The 16,543-nt window shown below is 38.2% G+C and overlaps 1 protein-coding gene across 1 annotated transcript in view; it reads left to right on the top strand.

Annotated features, from left to right (window-relative positions):
- Positions 1-7,132, top strand: part of helz (helicase with zinc finger) — a 97,168-nt gene extending 90,036 nt beyond the window's left edge. Inside the window, exons 30-33 of the mRNA XM_084710953.1 lie at positions 755-1,013; positions 1,730-2,369; positions 5,324-5,615; positions 6,133-7,132. Of these exons, the coding sequence (XP_084567079.1) occupies positions 755-1,013; positions 1,730-2,369; positions 5,324-5,615; positions 6,133-6,512 (1,571 nt within the window). The 3' untranslated portion in view covers positions 6,513-7,132. The remainder of the gene's footprint in view (positions 1-754; positions 1,014-1,729; positions 2,370-5,323; positions 5,616-6,132) is intronic.
- Positions 7,133-16,543: the final 9,411 nt, after the last annotated feature.

Below are 16,543 nucleotides of genomic sequence, written 5' to 3'. Positions count from 1 at the left end.
TCCATTGTTCCTGAACATGGTGTCCATGTATTCAGGGATAGCTCTATTTCTACAAATACAGATGTTTGGTAAGCTCAGCAGTATATCAGACTGCCGAGATGAATTGAAATGTGATGCAGTGTAGTTTGGTCTTACTATAAAACTTAGGCTACAGTCAGAGAAATTAAGATACCAGTAACACCAGTGTTCTTAAAACAATGCTGATCTGACCGGGAGAGTACTTCCTTTGATACCCATCATATGTATGGAAGTGATCCTGAAATAATTCCTATGCATTTTATGCATTTATTTTTGTCACCTTTGGTGTCATCTTGGCACCACATGTTGCATAGAATCATGTTTTTTTTCTAGATCTGGGTGCAAAAAGGATTGAATGCAGGTACTTTGTGCTAGGTTATCCCAATTGATATCTTAAAGGCATCGATTTCAAAATCGGATAGGATTTTAAAACTCCTGTAGTGTGAAGTCAGCTTTAATGACCCTCAGCTCTTCACTTTCTGTATCTCCCCGTTCTCATCCAGTCCTTCTCGTCATGACAACTGCCACCACTTGCTGGTGCCTTAGGCGTGACTGCTCAGAAAACAGAACAGTCCTTCCAATTCTTAGCACCTTGAAAATTAGTCTTAGAGAACTTGAATTTTGTCCACTGCATTGCTCATGATGGCACAGTCCAACAGCATACAGTACCTCAGCCCACTAGGTTATGAGGACAACACCGGTGACTCTGAAACTAACTGCGTGGTTGCCCTTTCAGACCTCCAGGGTCCCTTGGCTCTAGAGGCCCTGAGCCAGCAGCAGCAGCAGGTGGCCAGGCTGGGCCAGTGGGGGGAGGCAGCAGGGCCTTTTCTCCAGGGCAGCGTCGCCTTCCCTCTGCCGCAACAGCTTGCACACCTTGCCCAGCCCGGCATGGCTCGTTTCCCCCATCAGCTGCTTCGGGCAGCTAGTTGGGGCCTTAGTGCCAATATGGAGGATGAAGCGGTAACTTCTGCCCCCACTGGGCCACCTTTCACCAGGTTAGTGAGTATTATTTGTCATTTTTAAAGGGACAGTTCACCCCACAATCAAAATAACATATTTTCCGTCTTACCTGAAGTGCCAGTTACCTATCTAGATAGTTTTGGTGAGTGAGTGAGGAGTGAGTTGCTGAGTTTTGCATATAGGTCATAGAGATGTTTGCTTTCTTCCTAATATAATGAGACTAAATGGCACTGAGCTTGTGGTGCTCAAAGTACCAAACTAATACGTTTGAAAAATTCAAAAGCAGTATCTCTTTCCTGAAATCACAACCTGGTTACTCTTGAGTAACCAGGTCATGACTTCTGGAAAGAGACATTGCTGTTGAATTTTCAAATAAATCAATTTTTTGATGGTTTGAGCACCACAAGCCAAGTGCTATCTAATTCCATTATATTGGAGAGAAAGCAGACATCTCTACAGCTGATATCTCCAAAATTCTGCAACTCACACCAGAAGAATCTAGTTGGATAAACAGCAGTACAGTTAAGAGGAAAATTTAGTATTTTTGATTTTGGTGAGCTGTCCCTTTAAGAGGCTAGAACAACTAAATTGTTGACATTTTTTCTTGAAAAATGACTGAAACTATTTATCACTTATCAAAATACGTGGCACCTATTTCTCTGTCAACTAATCAGTTAATCGACTAATTATTTCTGCTGTGTACAAACATGATAGAAGTTCCAGTGTGATTAAAAACATTGTCATTGTCCAGGTACCCAGGCCTCTTGAGAGAGATGCCCCCACAGGAACAACCTGAGCCCAGGGATGCAGCTGAGATGCAGCCCCCTCCTCAGTCTCGTCTCCTCCAGTACCGCCAGTCCCAGCCCCGTGCCTCAGGTGACCCCTCATCCTCGTTAGCCTCCACCTCCAATCATGCTGGCCCCTTCCCATCAGGACCCTACTCCCACGACACCGGCCGCGATCTCCTTAACGACAGCCTTCTCAACAACCCCGCCCTGCAGCAGCAGCACCCGGGGAACCCCCTGTACAACACTGGTAGCTACCCACATCAGCCACCAGCCCACTCTGCCAGCCCCCCTCCCTCACAGGTCAAATACCTTCTGCAAGAGGCCCAGTGGTCTCACGGCGGAGCCGCGTCAGTGAGCCCACCGCAGCAGAACCACCTGCTGGGGAATCAGGGCCACAGCCTTCCTTATGGACTGCCCATTATGGCTCACCCCAGCAGGCAGGAGCAGGTCCACCTGATGCAACTTCACCATCAGCACCAGCAGCAACAACAACGACAGCAACAGCAGCAACAACACCAACAAAGTCAAGGTCCAGACCAGGAGTCCTACCACCCACTGTCCCCCAGAACATCAGCAGCCACAGCCCATCACAATGTAGATGAGGTAAGGCTTATTATCAGTGATTTAATAAACAGGGTTTGTACAAGTGCTGTTAATAAACAAAGAAAAGTGATAAATCTCCATTTTTATATATGACAGTGTTGCACAAAATATTACTTTAACCATTAGTCGAATCCAAATAGTTTAAGGTTTGGAAAGGGCTTGGATTTTAGCTGAAGTGCTTGAAACTGCTCGTAATTGCAGTTGTATTAATTGTTACCTGACCAAATATTTTACGATTTAGATAAAGAAATCAGCTGTTGCACACTGGCTCATCCAGTGTGTACAGGACACCAAATCTACTAACAGACAGGTCACAAATTTGAAAACATGAAACTTTGTTGTGTTTGCTTTAATTTGTCACCTTTCTGAAGAACATCTGGTTGAATAAATAAATATGTAATTTGACACAGCTGCAGGGTGCTGGAAAAACTTAAAAATGCAGCTTGAAAATTCTTGAAAAGTGCTTGAATTTGACTTTGGAAAAGGTGTAGGAACCCTGAATAAATCAGTGAAATTAGCAGTGAGCCTGATCTAAAATCTCATTTAAATTCACTCCAAAGTGAGTGTGAATTATGGACTGTTATCCTGCTTCAGGGAAAGAACTTCTTTATCTCTGGTTCTCACTTTCTACCTGGCTGACAATTTCTGTAAAAAGGAGAAATTGGGCATCAACGGTCCTAAATAGTGTGAATGGTTTAATTTGTCTCTGCACAGGTATATAAGCATCATAATGTGATTAGCCAAGTGAGGTCTTCGTCCAACATTCAGCTCCAAATGGTGCATGGCGTAGAGATTGCACAGCTCCTGATGAAATCTAACTGATCTATGCTGACAGGCACATGTGGATAATTAGGGGCTTAAATCACCCAAACTTGACAGAGATTCAGAATGAATTTTAAGATGTGGAGCTCTGCAGTATTACAAGGAGGAAATGGATTAAACACATGCCTTTGTATGCTTACTGTAAGATAAACAGTTGTTAAGTGGGTTCATTGTCATCTCAGTATCGTTTTTATTACGGCAAGTATGATATCATAAATGAGAAAGAGTAGGTCTGCACAATATGGTTATTTTGACAGATGTTATAAATGTTTCCATCAGTCTTCATTTTCACAGAAAAAAGAATCATGATGATGTGACATTTGTTGGGGCTGTACTAAACACCTTACATCTGGAGAACAAGATTTTTTGTCCTTACCTACATTTTTACACCCCTCTACACAATTTGTTTTACTTATTAGCATTTACCAAATTTAAATTAACTGCCATGTTTAATATAGGGCTGCAACATCTAGAAAATGTCAGAAAATGTCCATCCCAGGTTTTCAGAGTCCAAGGTGATGTCTCATTTTGTCAGTCCAAACCCCAAAGATATTCAGTATAATATGATAATAACTAGATTAAAGAAGGAAATCTCAAAAACAGCATTTTCTACCATTTTTGCATGAATATTTACTTCAAGTATCATTTGATTATCAAAATCACTTAATAGTTTAATTCTTTTGTTTTTTACTTGCCTATAGCAAGCAGGCAATCATTAATGTTGATCGCTGATAATCCTGTTTATCACACATTTTACCTTTATTAAAAATTAACAGTATCTGTGATTTGCATATTGCACTCGGCCATACTGTGATTTTGATAATATTTCGATTAGTTGTGCAGCCCTAAATAAGACCTGAACCAGTGGGACTTGAGACTCAGTGGTACTTTGATCAGTTCAGAACATTAATGTTTTCACGGAAGTGGTGCACTAGAAAAGGACTTATTTGACAATACTTGCACAGGAGTGTTTTCCCCTTTCATTTATGTCTCCATCAGTAAGTGCTGTGACAAGAGCGCTACAGCTACTCGAGGGCCGCAAGTCGCTGTAATTTTTAAGGTCATAATGTTCACCACAGAGTGCTGTGGAAAATGAATTGGAATTTTTTGCCCTTCAGTTCTCTGTTCTCAGTCAGTGGGCTTTTTTTGAAGGGGTTATTGGGTAGATGCCTGAAATAAAGTCTGTGGTTAACACAAGCTGAAGGGATTTTCAAATTTTTCTACAACATAAAACACATCAGTAAATCCTTCACTGAAGAATTCTGAAGCTTTAACGTGCCTTAAAAAAGACTTGCTAACAAGTGGCTAAATCAGACAAGAGATAGTCAAAGACATTAAACATCATCATGCCAAACACAGTCACTTATTGGTGGTGATACTGAGTCACGTGACTGTGATGTCATTTGTTTATTGCGTAGCTTCACTTTGCCTTTAGCTTTTTTACTGTTCATTTGTGAAGATTATGTTGCCGAACAAAACGCGTCAGTATCACAAACATTTGTTTGCCACGGAGTTTATTTTCTGCACTAACCCAAAATCCAAATTTAAAATCCCATGGGCTTTTTGTGGAGGGAACCAGAGCAATGCTAACGTCTGTGTTGGTGGATTATAGTTAATTAAACTAAAACTAGGTGTGAAAAAAACATTTTAGTTAACTGTAATAAAAATAAATACCAGACATAAGATAAAAAAAAAAATGAAACGATCTTGTATACTGTGTAAAAAACCAACTAAAATAGAATAAAAATATACAGGAAGTGTCTTTAGTTTTGGTGTTTGTCAGTTCAGTTAAATTTGTCCAGGCAACAGGCATGAGGAGCTAATGATGCATATCTTTATTGGGATTGGGACGTCTACCTGACTGTGAGAACTGCCTTGACAAAGTGTTGTGTTTGAACACACCGTTGTGTTTTAAATTGTGCCTCTGATAAATACACCCCATATTACAATAAACAACCCCCCCCCCCCCAAAACTAATAAAGTAAAACTAATGAAAACTAAGCTAAAAATCAATAAAAACTAGCAGAAATTAAACTGAATTGAAAACTAAAATTAGAAAACAAAATGAAAACAAATGAAAAACATGAAAGTATAATAACTCTGCTCCTCATCTGTTTTTACTGTGTGTCCAGTATGAACCCAGAGGTCCAGGCCGGCCTCTCTATCAGCGCCGGATCTCCTCCAGCTACCCAGATGAATCGTCTCCAGCCAATGCCCACAACGCCCTGTCCCAGCAGCCCCAGCCCTGTACGTCAGACCCCCAGGACCACCCTCACCCGCACATACAGCATCATCAGCACCCACACGCCCCCTACGGTTACCCCTCACACGACCTCTGGCCAAGCAATGGCGGGGGTCCCGGTCCGTTCCAGAACATTCCATGTAACGGAGCCGGCACACTCGCTCAGCACCGGGACCTTCTGGGTAGGTGTTACCAAATATCCTTTGGTGATTTTTGAAGTTAAAGGGAAAGTTCATCCCAAAATGCTGTTTATCCATCAGATTTCTTTGGTGTGAGTTGCAGAGTTTTGGTGATATCAACTATAGAGATGTCTGCCTTCTCTCTAATATGATGGGACTAAATGGCACTCAGCTTTTGGTGCTCAAAGTGCAAAAAAGAATACATTTGAAAAATTAAAAATCAGTCTCCCTTTCCAAAGAAAATGACATGATTATCCACAGACCTTGTTGTAAACTGTTTCACATAGAAACTAAGAAAGTAGTTCTGGTAGTTCTACTACAGAAAGAAAGTAGTTCCTACATGAAACTGTTGATATCTTCAAATTCTGCAACCTGGACAGATAAACATCACCACAGGCCAGAGGAAAAATGTGCATTTTTGTTTTTGGGGTGAACTGTCCCTTTAAAGCAGGATTGCTATTAAGTTCTCATCTAATTTAACTCTCCTGTCTTTTGGGGGCATCTTTAAACCTTCTGACAGCTTCCAAGGCCCTTCGTCAGACGGAGGAGCAGGTGAAGGCGGAGGCCACAGCAGCGCAGCAGACACACCCACACTCCCTCAACTCCCTTCAGCACCTTGGACAGTTCCCTCCTCTCATGCCCAATAACAAGCAGCAGCAGCAGCAGCAGCAGCCGCCGCCGCCACCACCACCGCAGGCTCCCACAGAGGCCAGCCAGGGAGCTCCGAATTTAAGCAAGCCACCCACCATGTCCTACGCCAGCGCCCTCCGCGCTCCACCCAAACCCCGAGCTGTTCGCCCGGAACAGGTCAAAAAGAACAGCGACCCTCTGTCCCTCCTACAAGAGCTGAGTATAGGAAGTTCAAACGGTAGCAATGGGTACTATTCCTACTTTAAATGAGTGTTGCCTCTCCCACATAATAAGTAAGTGATAAAATATAAAAAACCAACCAAAAAAAAATGGCAAACAGTTTCTAAAAACACAAAAAAAATAGTGCAAAGTGCATTTACAAATTGTTTCTATCAGTAGGTTTGTTTTCTGCATTTTGTTTCATTTTAACTTTTTATTTGTAACAGTCATCTTTTCTCCTGTTTCACATATCTGTGAAGAAAATAAGTATATATAATGAATGCATTACTGGTATATATACATACTCATTATGTATATATGAATATATACTTATATTATCTACACTTGTATATGTACGTAATGCTTAAAAAAAGGTATAAAAAAATAATAAAAAAGGCGAGATTTGGTTGACCACTTAGCTCCCTGCATATTTTTCCTTATTGAAGTTGGTTTTTGTTGGTTACTAAATAAGTATGTTGAAGTTTTTATCATTTTGTATTCCTCAGTTTTGAGTGGACGTTACGTCTTGATTTTCATACTACTGTAGTCGTGGTAACGGACAAAAGCTAAGTGGTCAACCGACAGAAACTACATGGAACAGTGTATAGAAGTAGATAAATTTTCCTCTAATCTGTACATATAAAGAAAATAAAAGACTGAATTGTATGCCACAGACATGTCCTTAAATTCCTGTATCATGCTAGCATTTGCATTATGAATTCTTTTTTTGTTTGTTCGTTGGCTTCTGATCCTTAATTCTTAGACATCCTTACCCTGGGAATCATCCTCTGTGATTTAGTAGTAAATGTGATTATTTACTGAAAAATACAAATATTGATTGCGCATTTTACTTTTCTCCAGTGTCTCATCAGTAACAATAGGTACAGTGTGAAAATGTCCGAACAGCAACAGCCTTGTCATTCCTCCTGTGTTTGTTTTATGGATCAGAGAACACCAGACGTCGCTTTCTGTGATCAGATTATCCCAAACTGCTTCGCTTGTGGCCAATGCTCTGTCATTTTATTTGATTCTATTTTCTTTTGTGTCAACAAAATCTTCACCAGGGAAGGAGTTTCGTGAACTGCTGGTGGATATGAAATGTTCTTTTTGTTTGTTTGTTTGTTTGTTTTGGAGCTAATGGACATTGAGCTTTCTTTGAAAGGTTGCAGTACTCTGAGGGTTTGTGAAAGTGAAGAGAGAGTGGTGAGGTCAGAGTGGTGTGTCATGATGAGTAAGTTGAAACTGAGGGTGTGATCAACACTGCCAGTCAGATGTTTTTGAACACGCTAAATGTTGGCATTTTTGGTTAAATCTGAAGTATATTGAAACAACTGTAGTAAAGACCCTGTAATTTGAAAATACACCTTTATACTAACATTTGTCACATTTTTGCTTTTGAAAATGCCCTTAAAGGAGCAGTTGCTCATGCAGATATTAGTGCCACAGTCCAAACAGCAAGTTGGAGCCATAGACTGTATAGTTAATAGGTTGAAATCCTATTTAATATACAATCTATTGTAGAAGCAAGTTGTTTCCCCCCACCCCTTCGCTGCAGTAGGGCAAGACAAGTGCAACATTGTAAACTGACAGTAACAAGCAACAATGAGTCCTCTACTGTAAGTTGATCAGCTGTTTATAACTGTCAGTTAAACCTGTTATCCTGAAAACAAAAGCCGACTGCTCTGAAAATACAGACGATTTAGTGGCTGCCTGTCTCCCTGCCTGCCAAACTCCATTAACATTTTTCTCAATTTAACCGTTATAAACATCTACTCCTTCTACAAGATAATTAATAATTTCTTACAACTCATAAAGACACTCACTCATTCGGTGAACGTTCAGCATTAATTTGAACTCTAAAATCAGTTATTCTGGCCCAGAATAGAAATTTAAAAGGAGAACACGCAGCTGTAGCGTTTATCAGAGACCTGAGTATTTCACCTGATGTCCGTGACCACTGATGCCATATCATGGTCATTTTAGGATTCATTACAATTAAATATATTCCAGATTTCTTCTTTAATGTGTGTCACTATAGCAAAAAACATAATGTGATTTATTTGGGTTTGATGCTTTCTATGTTTTTAATATAATGTTTGGTCTCACAGAAGTTTTAAAGTCATGATGTTTTCCAGTTTCATAGTGTAAGACAGACTACCCAAGGAATATTTTGCCATTATTCTGTGTGACAATCTTTGATAATTATAATTACAATAATCACTTATCTCTCTTGTAAAATATATATTGTTCCCTCTCCCCCAACCCCCTAAACATTGATGATTGGCCATAAAAAGTCAAGTTTTCCCGCCCTTTCCAACACTCTGCTTGAGATTTAACCAAAAAATCCAACACATTTCAAAGACATGTGACTGTTACTGTGTCTGTTTTTAGGCTGTGCATAATAAGAATGAATTAGTAATGTTGTGGAGGTTCTTGGTCATTCAGAGAATAACATTATTCGCTTTTTCAGTCTGATCTGATCTGGCGTGTTAATATTAAATCTCCCTTTAATTTAATAGATAAAGCTGTGACCACACTTTACATTTGCTGCGTTCACATGACTTTTCTTTTTCCTCCTACAACCTGAAACACATGAACATTCAGTCAGTGAGTTGCTCGTTCACTGGTAGAGGCCACGCAGCTCCATGCACATGAATTTCACTGCTAGCGTACTGAAGCTGGGTGGTTTAAAGGGACAGTTCACCCCAAAAATTACAGATGCATGTTTTTCCCCTGACCTGCAGTGCTGTTTATCCATTTAGATTTTTTTTGGTGTGAGATGCAGAGTTTTTGAAAAGATCAGTCGTAGAGATGTCTGCCTTCTCTCTGATATAATAGGACTAAATGGCACTCGGCTTGTGGTGCGCAAAGCCCAAAATAAAAAAAAAACATTTGAGAAATTTAAAACAAATGTCTCTTTTCAAAGATAATGACCCAGTTACTCAAGATAATCCACAGACCTTGTCGTGAGCAGTTTCATGTGGAAACTACTTTCTTTTTGCAGTAGAATCTTCTGGAACTACTTTCTTTTCTACTAGAATGAAAGTAGTTCCTAAATGAAACTGCTCACAACAAGGTGTGTGGATTATGTCCAGTAACCAGGTCATGATTTTCGTAAAGAGACACTGGTTTTGAATCATTCAAATGAAGTTGTTAGGTGTTTTGAGCACCACAAGCCGATATCCATTTAATCCCATTATATTTGAGAATCTGTATAAGGTTGCACTACAGGCCAGGGGGTGTTGGGGTGAACTGTCCTAAGTCCTCGCAGGAAAAATAAAGAAATGATTAAAATGTTATCTGCCAAGGTTTTTCCTTTTATTAAAAAGAAGTAATACTGGAAACAGTCGTCCAGTGTTCAGTCCTGTTCTATGTAATTCATTAATTGTTAAAACACCACTGCCCCCATTTGCAAATTGGTAAAATTGTAATAAGATCATGTCATGGCTTTCATACGGCAGTTAGTCACTCTTAAATCTCTTCCTCACAAAGCTACGACCCTACAGATAATAACTTAGACGTGTTTGGAGCAGTCAGTGGAGAGCTTCATAAAGCTACGGTTTTACTTTTTAAGTTCTGACATTGTAATTCCAAGATCCAGATTTTTTGACTTAGCGGAGAACAACACATACTTGTAAATATGCATTTTCTAGGTATTTACAAACGAGAACTTTGGGAGCGCCTCAATTTTGTAGAAGCTGTTCAAAGAAGAGGTATGCCCTTTTTAATTATGCAAATTCACAAAAAATAATATTAATTCTAGAAATGGACAACAATAAACCAGTTGGTAGTTGCAACACCTTGTTGTAACTTTTTAGATTTTTTCTTTTTATTTTTAAGATGGTGTCTGGCTGATTTGACAAAGAGGAGATTTTCTGTTGCAGCTGTTATAAGACAACTTATCCCACTGTACAATACATATTTTTAAGTATATGTTGCTGGATTTGTCCTGTTATGTTTTCTCACAGCTGTACAACAATCAACTTTTTTTTCTTTAGTTTTTTTTTTTTTTAATGTGGAGACTGTTTTCTTTTCATGCATGTTGAGATGACCTGGCTGGTTTTTATCCCTGTTTTTATCAGTTTGTATTGATTTGTGGATGAAAAAAAGGAAAAAAAAAAAAAAGCTTTTGTTCAACCTACAGAGTCAAATTTTGGTATATTATTTGATGTGTACAATAACTTGTGACATTATCAGCAAAACTATTATAATATTTTACTAACATGTCAATCAAATATGTAATGGTCATGTAAGTTCTTTTTTTTTTTTTTTTTTTTTTTTTTTCTGCAGTTACTTAGCGGGGCTAAAGCTGAGGTTGCTCCCTGGTGTGTGTCGTCTTTTTCGGACGTGTTCGTGCGGGGAATCGTTTTTCCACTAAGCAGTCGTTGGCTAATCTCTGAAGTTGTGCAATACTAATATTTCACCGCTTCCGCTACACTTTTTATTTATTTTTTGAAGCAGAAGAGATTGAGCCAAAGACATTTTTAAAGGGATTTTATTTGCAAATTTTTCAGTTTTTTTTTTTTTTAAGGCTTCATTTTTTTTGTCCCGTCATGAATCTCAGTTTGACAGGATCTTTGCTGTGAAGCTAAAGATCTGAAGTGCTTGTAATGACATTTTCACCACCTGATCTTGCACCATGTATCATCATATGGAAACATTCTGTATTGCCTTTTAAAGGGCCAGGTCACCCCAAAATCAAAAATACATATTTTTCCCCTTGGCCTGTAGTGCAATTTGTCCATCTGATTTGTTTGGTGTGAGCTGCAAAGTTTTGGAGATATGGGCTGTAGAGATGCTGCCTTCTCTCCTGTATAATAGAACAAAACAGGACAAAGCAAAAAACACATTTGGAAAATTACAAAACATGGGTCTCTTTCCAGTAATCATGAGCCAGTTACTCAAGATAATCCACAGACCTTGTGAGCAGTTTCATGTAGGAACTACTTTCTTTCTGCAGTAGAATATACCAGAACTACTTCCTCTCTACTAGAAAGAAATTAGTTCCCATATATTTATATTATAATTATTGGAGAGAAGGCAGATATCTCTGTAGCCGATAATCTCTGCAGTTCACATCAAAACTATGTAGACGGATAAATGGAGCTGCAGGCCAGAGGGAAAATGTGTTTTTGCTTTTGGGGTGAACTGTCCCTTTAAAAAAGACAAAGTGAAACCAACTTGTGTGTGAGTGTGTGGCACATGGAAAGGGAGCAACCTTCTGCCCAGCCAGTAGAGAGCACTGTGTTCAGCCTTCTATAAACGCCACATCTCTTCCTGTTCTCTGTTTGCTCTCCTCTGTTCTTCCCTCGCTGCAGTGAATCAATGGCACACCTGTTCTCCCAGCCTCCCAGTCCCATTGGTTCCTCCCTCGTGGGTACAAAATAATGAATAGATCTGTTTTACTCTTCTTCATTTCAATTGGTGGTGGTTATAATAAAGGATTTAGACTGTGTTTCAAAGGTTTATTTTCTTTTTTATTTGTTTCTCTATTAAAGTGTTTTTATTGAAACTGCTCGAGTTCTGCCTCTTTTTTAAAAATCATCCTCTGCAGCACACAACATTACCATAGTGGAGCCTCACTACCTTAACATGAGAACAGCCAAGGTGGTCATTTTGACAGTTTTCAAATGTATATGTGTAATAACTTTGCTGAATTTAAAAAAATGCTACTGGTACTTGACTTTGCATTTACATTTTGATGTTTTAAAGAAAATTAACAGTATATATGCATTAATCTTAGTCCGGTATTTTGGAAGTTAAAGGTCAAAATGACGACATATGGCTGCTCTAGTATTTATTTCTAGTGTTAAATATTCAGGAACATTTGTTCTGTGCCTCCACTATCCCGCCTCAAGACACAGTAACATTTCAGGGAAAGTGCCTGTATGTGTGTTGTGAATGAAAGCAGGGACAAGCACGTTAAAGGCTCTGTCTGTGTGACACTGCAGACTCAGGCAGGACAGAAAGACACCAGAGAAATATATGCATTATGTAGACTACACTCTGAGACAATATTCCAGCTGTCACTCACTGCAGAAAATACAGAACATGAACAACAATGAAAAATTAATATTTTTATATATAATAGTGCAAAGTAAACAGAGTGGCCTCAAATTTAATTGGCCACCTCAGCTGCAACTCCTTTATCTTCAAGTGTGATTGGTTATCAGTCAAGTGAAACACAGGACCTTAGTTTTAACCATTAATATTACATTGTTATCTTTTGTATATAGCCTACTTTTTTTTACAAGGGTAATTTAGCCTGCTTAATAAATTAAAAAATAATTTAAATAATAAATCATAAAAACAAAAGTATTTTGCAAAGGGAGTCTCATTGTAAAGCATACAACCCATCACCATTTATTAATGACTTACTACAGTTTAAATGTGGCAGAAGAGAGCCTTGCTGTAAAGTGTAAAATGATGAAAGCTGAAAATGCCAAGGTAAAAAATATTGCCAAAGCTTTAGTGCATGAATCTGATTCGATTTGATATTATTCATTTGATATTTTAAATTGTGGGAAGTGTGAAAAGGTGCAAGACGGACATGTTCCTGAAAGGAGCTGCATGTGTGAAAATCATTAGTGGCGTCTGAAAGGTTGTCCCAGTAATTTACTGGGTAATTACTGGGAACTACGTGCAACAAAAGCTGGAAGGTTCCAAAATTTAAAGTGTGAGCTGAAAAGTCTCTTTGGGCTGTAGAGCATCATCATCTGTACATGGTTTGGCTTGGTGAGGGTTGATATAAGGTTAGAAAATACAACACTTACCTGATTTAATGTTACTTCCAGTGTAAAACACACCCACTTCTGGTCTACTGTTCAGATACAGATTTGGAGAAAGTTCATTTCCTTGGCTGAATATAACAGACACAAATAATGATGTCTCTGTGCGCCTCTACTCAGTGGATAAGCAGGTTTGTTCAACCCACTGCCAGTTTTGAGACCTCAAAAATAGGGATGATTTTGATACCAAAACGTTTGTTTCCTGCATTCTGGTGATTTTTAAAGGAAAAGGAAAATAAAGGAAGATAACATAATAGCTACAGAAAATTGGTCAGAAATCAGGAGAAATGTGATCAAAGGAAGAAATAGGGAGAAGGCAATGAAAAAAACAAACGGTTCAACCCCAAAAGTTGTTGTCTTCCTAAAATATGGTCAATGACAGCTTAGACCATGAGATGGAAAAGATGGAGAGATCTAACAATCATATTTATTTACAGAAATTGTGACAAAATATATTAACTAAATGTATAAAATGGAACAACTAAATGAATTCAACAAAAGCAAACATGGAACAAAGAGGGAGCCAGCGATGACGTGAGAGAGAAGGAAACGGGGACGACTGGATCCTAAACGCATTGTGGACGGACTGGTCAGTCTCCGCCCACAAGGATGTGAAGAGAGATGCAGAGCCAGAAAACGGTGAGAGAAACAAACAAACAAACAAACAAACAAACAAACAAAAAACAATCCCAGGCAAAAGTTTCCAAATCTTATCAAGTTTTATTTTCATAACAAAGTTATAGCACATAACAAACACACACACACACACACACAACCTAACTGCATGCTATATTCAATGAAAATGACAAAAACATATGAAAGACTAAGAATATAAAAATTCACATCAGCAGTTGCCACTTCTATAAGTATTCCTGAATTTTTTTTTTCGTGTTTTAAAATGTAGCTTTTTCTCTCAGTCAGACATTTCAGAAACATTCAAGTCAAAAAACATCAGCCAAGTCAAAAGAAATGTAATAAATGTAATTAAAGACAAACTGAAAGGACTTTTGTGCTGAACACAACATGGATGGTTGCAGCGCTGACAAACAGCAGCAGGTTTCACACAGAAAGTTCAAACACATTAACTGCTAAACTGCATTCACATCCTTCATTCTGCATAATAAATACTTTTACTTATGGCACTTAAAGTATATTTGGATGCTAATACTTTTGTACTTAAATAAGGACTTACTTGTAACAGAGTATTTCCACGCTATGGTTTTGCTATTTTACTTAAGTAAACTGACTCTAACTCAGAAAAGGTGTATGTTCAGTCTAGTCCCACCAACGAAATGTCCTCACCTCCAGCGACTCATACGAACGCAGACGGTACCCGTTGGCAGCTCAAGCTGTTACCCTGGGCTGTTGACCTATGTCTGTTTCATGGCATTAATCACATGTTAAAAATGGCTTTCTGGCCACTAAAAGGTAACTTCTGCCTCAGTGTCAGAAGCTGAGGGGCGGCAACATTTTATCATTATGTGATGAGCTGGGATGAGAACGTGCTGGTGCATTATATCACACGGAGTGACGGCCTGGTAAGCGGCTCACAGAGATTTTTCTGCTTCTTAAACCCAACTGGACCAAACCAGTTTGAACCTGGTCTTGCAGCAGCAGCCCACATTTTCTCTTTTGCTCAAGTGGAGTTTGCAAAGCAGCACTGTCATTCACAAGTGACACACATTCTCCAACTGCGAGTTAAGTGTTAACTGTAACTGATGTTTATAATTTAGAAAGAACTTCATGTGCAAAATTGCACAATTGCAAAAATTCCACCTCTTCAAGTTAAGTTGCTGCTTGCAGCTGCATAATCACTGTAAAAAAGAAAAAGTTGAGAAAAATCTACAGTGAGTTCTAAGCGTGATGCAAACTCTTAAGTTTTTAAAAGGTTTTACCAACTAAAAATATTTGGTTGAGATGGTTTTAATTTTTTTGGCTTTCTAAAACTTATAGATTGAAGTTCATCTGATGAAGACAAAAGTAAATTATCTCAACAAAAAGTTATTTGTCTGCAAAACTTTGTTAGATTCAAAACTCAAAAATATAGAGAAGGCAGTTGCCAAGACGTTCTGAGTTCTCAACTTTTATTTTCCTTGTTTGGTGTTGCATGCTTTGACTGGTTAAAGATGGTCCAATCTAAAACAAAACAGCTTATTATCTTACAGTTTCAATCACAGTCAATAATGATGGCTGAGCTGGCACCGACTTTTTGTTCAAGACGGAAGTTAAAGTTTGAGTATGCAGATCATGTGGGATTTTGTGATCTCTGTATCTTTGTTCTGCATAGAGAAAATGTTAACTGCCGCTTCAAACGGATCCTGATGACGCATGAAAATGAACAGAGATTTTTTTGTATCAGTTTGGTTTGGAAGCTGTCAACAAAAAGTAGAAGGCCTTGTATGTGCACCTGCTAGAACTGAACCTTTTCCAACATGATCAGTGCTGCAGACTGTGTGGGTGTTTAGCATTCAGCCTGCCACACACACACACACACACACACACACACACACACACACACACACACACACACACACACACACACACACACACACACACAAACCTGCTCTGTACGACTGCTTTGCTTGAAATCAGTCATTTATTCAGGAAGTTCTTATTTTAACGGGACATTCTTCATATGTAAAGCTTCTTTATAAATCTTAGAAATGTACAACTAAACACTTGAGTACATACTGTATGTCTCCACTTCTTTTAGTTAATTGATATTTCTTGTAAGCTTGATTACTTGAGCGATTCCATACAAAAATCCACAGACGAACATTAGATATGTACAAGATATCATACATAATGCAGTACATAAAATCACATAATCATATACTGTAGACATCAGGCCAGAACTGTATGCTCTATATATTCTCAAAATGTGAATGAATCTAAAATGTGTATGTCTGTTTAACTAAACTGTGCAAACAGAAGTGTAATGCTGCCACTCCAGAAAAAGAAAAATGGATCAGTGTATCATTATAACATGAAAATGTTGTTTAAAAAGTTGTTTTAAAAAATGTTTTAACAAGATATTTTCATGTTATTATGACATGCAGACAGTTTTCTTTTTATATATCTTGTTTTAACATGAAAATATCTTGTTAATATATGTATATAATTAATATATAATATTAATATAGATTGTTATAATTGAATATATCTTGTTATAACATGACTATTATTGTTATAACATTAAAATATCTGTTATAAAATAATGTATCTTCTTAAAACATGAAAATAACTTGTTATAATATTAACATAACTTGTTATAACAAGAATATCGCTTGTTAT

The sequence above is a fragment of the Lutjanus erythropterus genome, chromosome 3, assembly GCF_056507025.1.
Source record: "Lutjanus erythropterus isolate fLutEry1 chromosome 3, fLutEry1.hap2, whole genome shotgun sequence".
Lineage (NCBI taxonomy): Eukaryota > Metazoa > Chordata > Actinopteri > Lutjaniformes > Lutjanidae > Lutjanus > Lutjanus erythropterus.
Note: the sequence above shows the minus strand (reverse complement) of the source record. Positions and strands in the feature narration are given on the sequence as shown.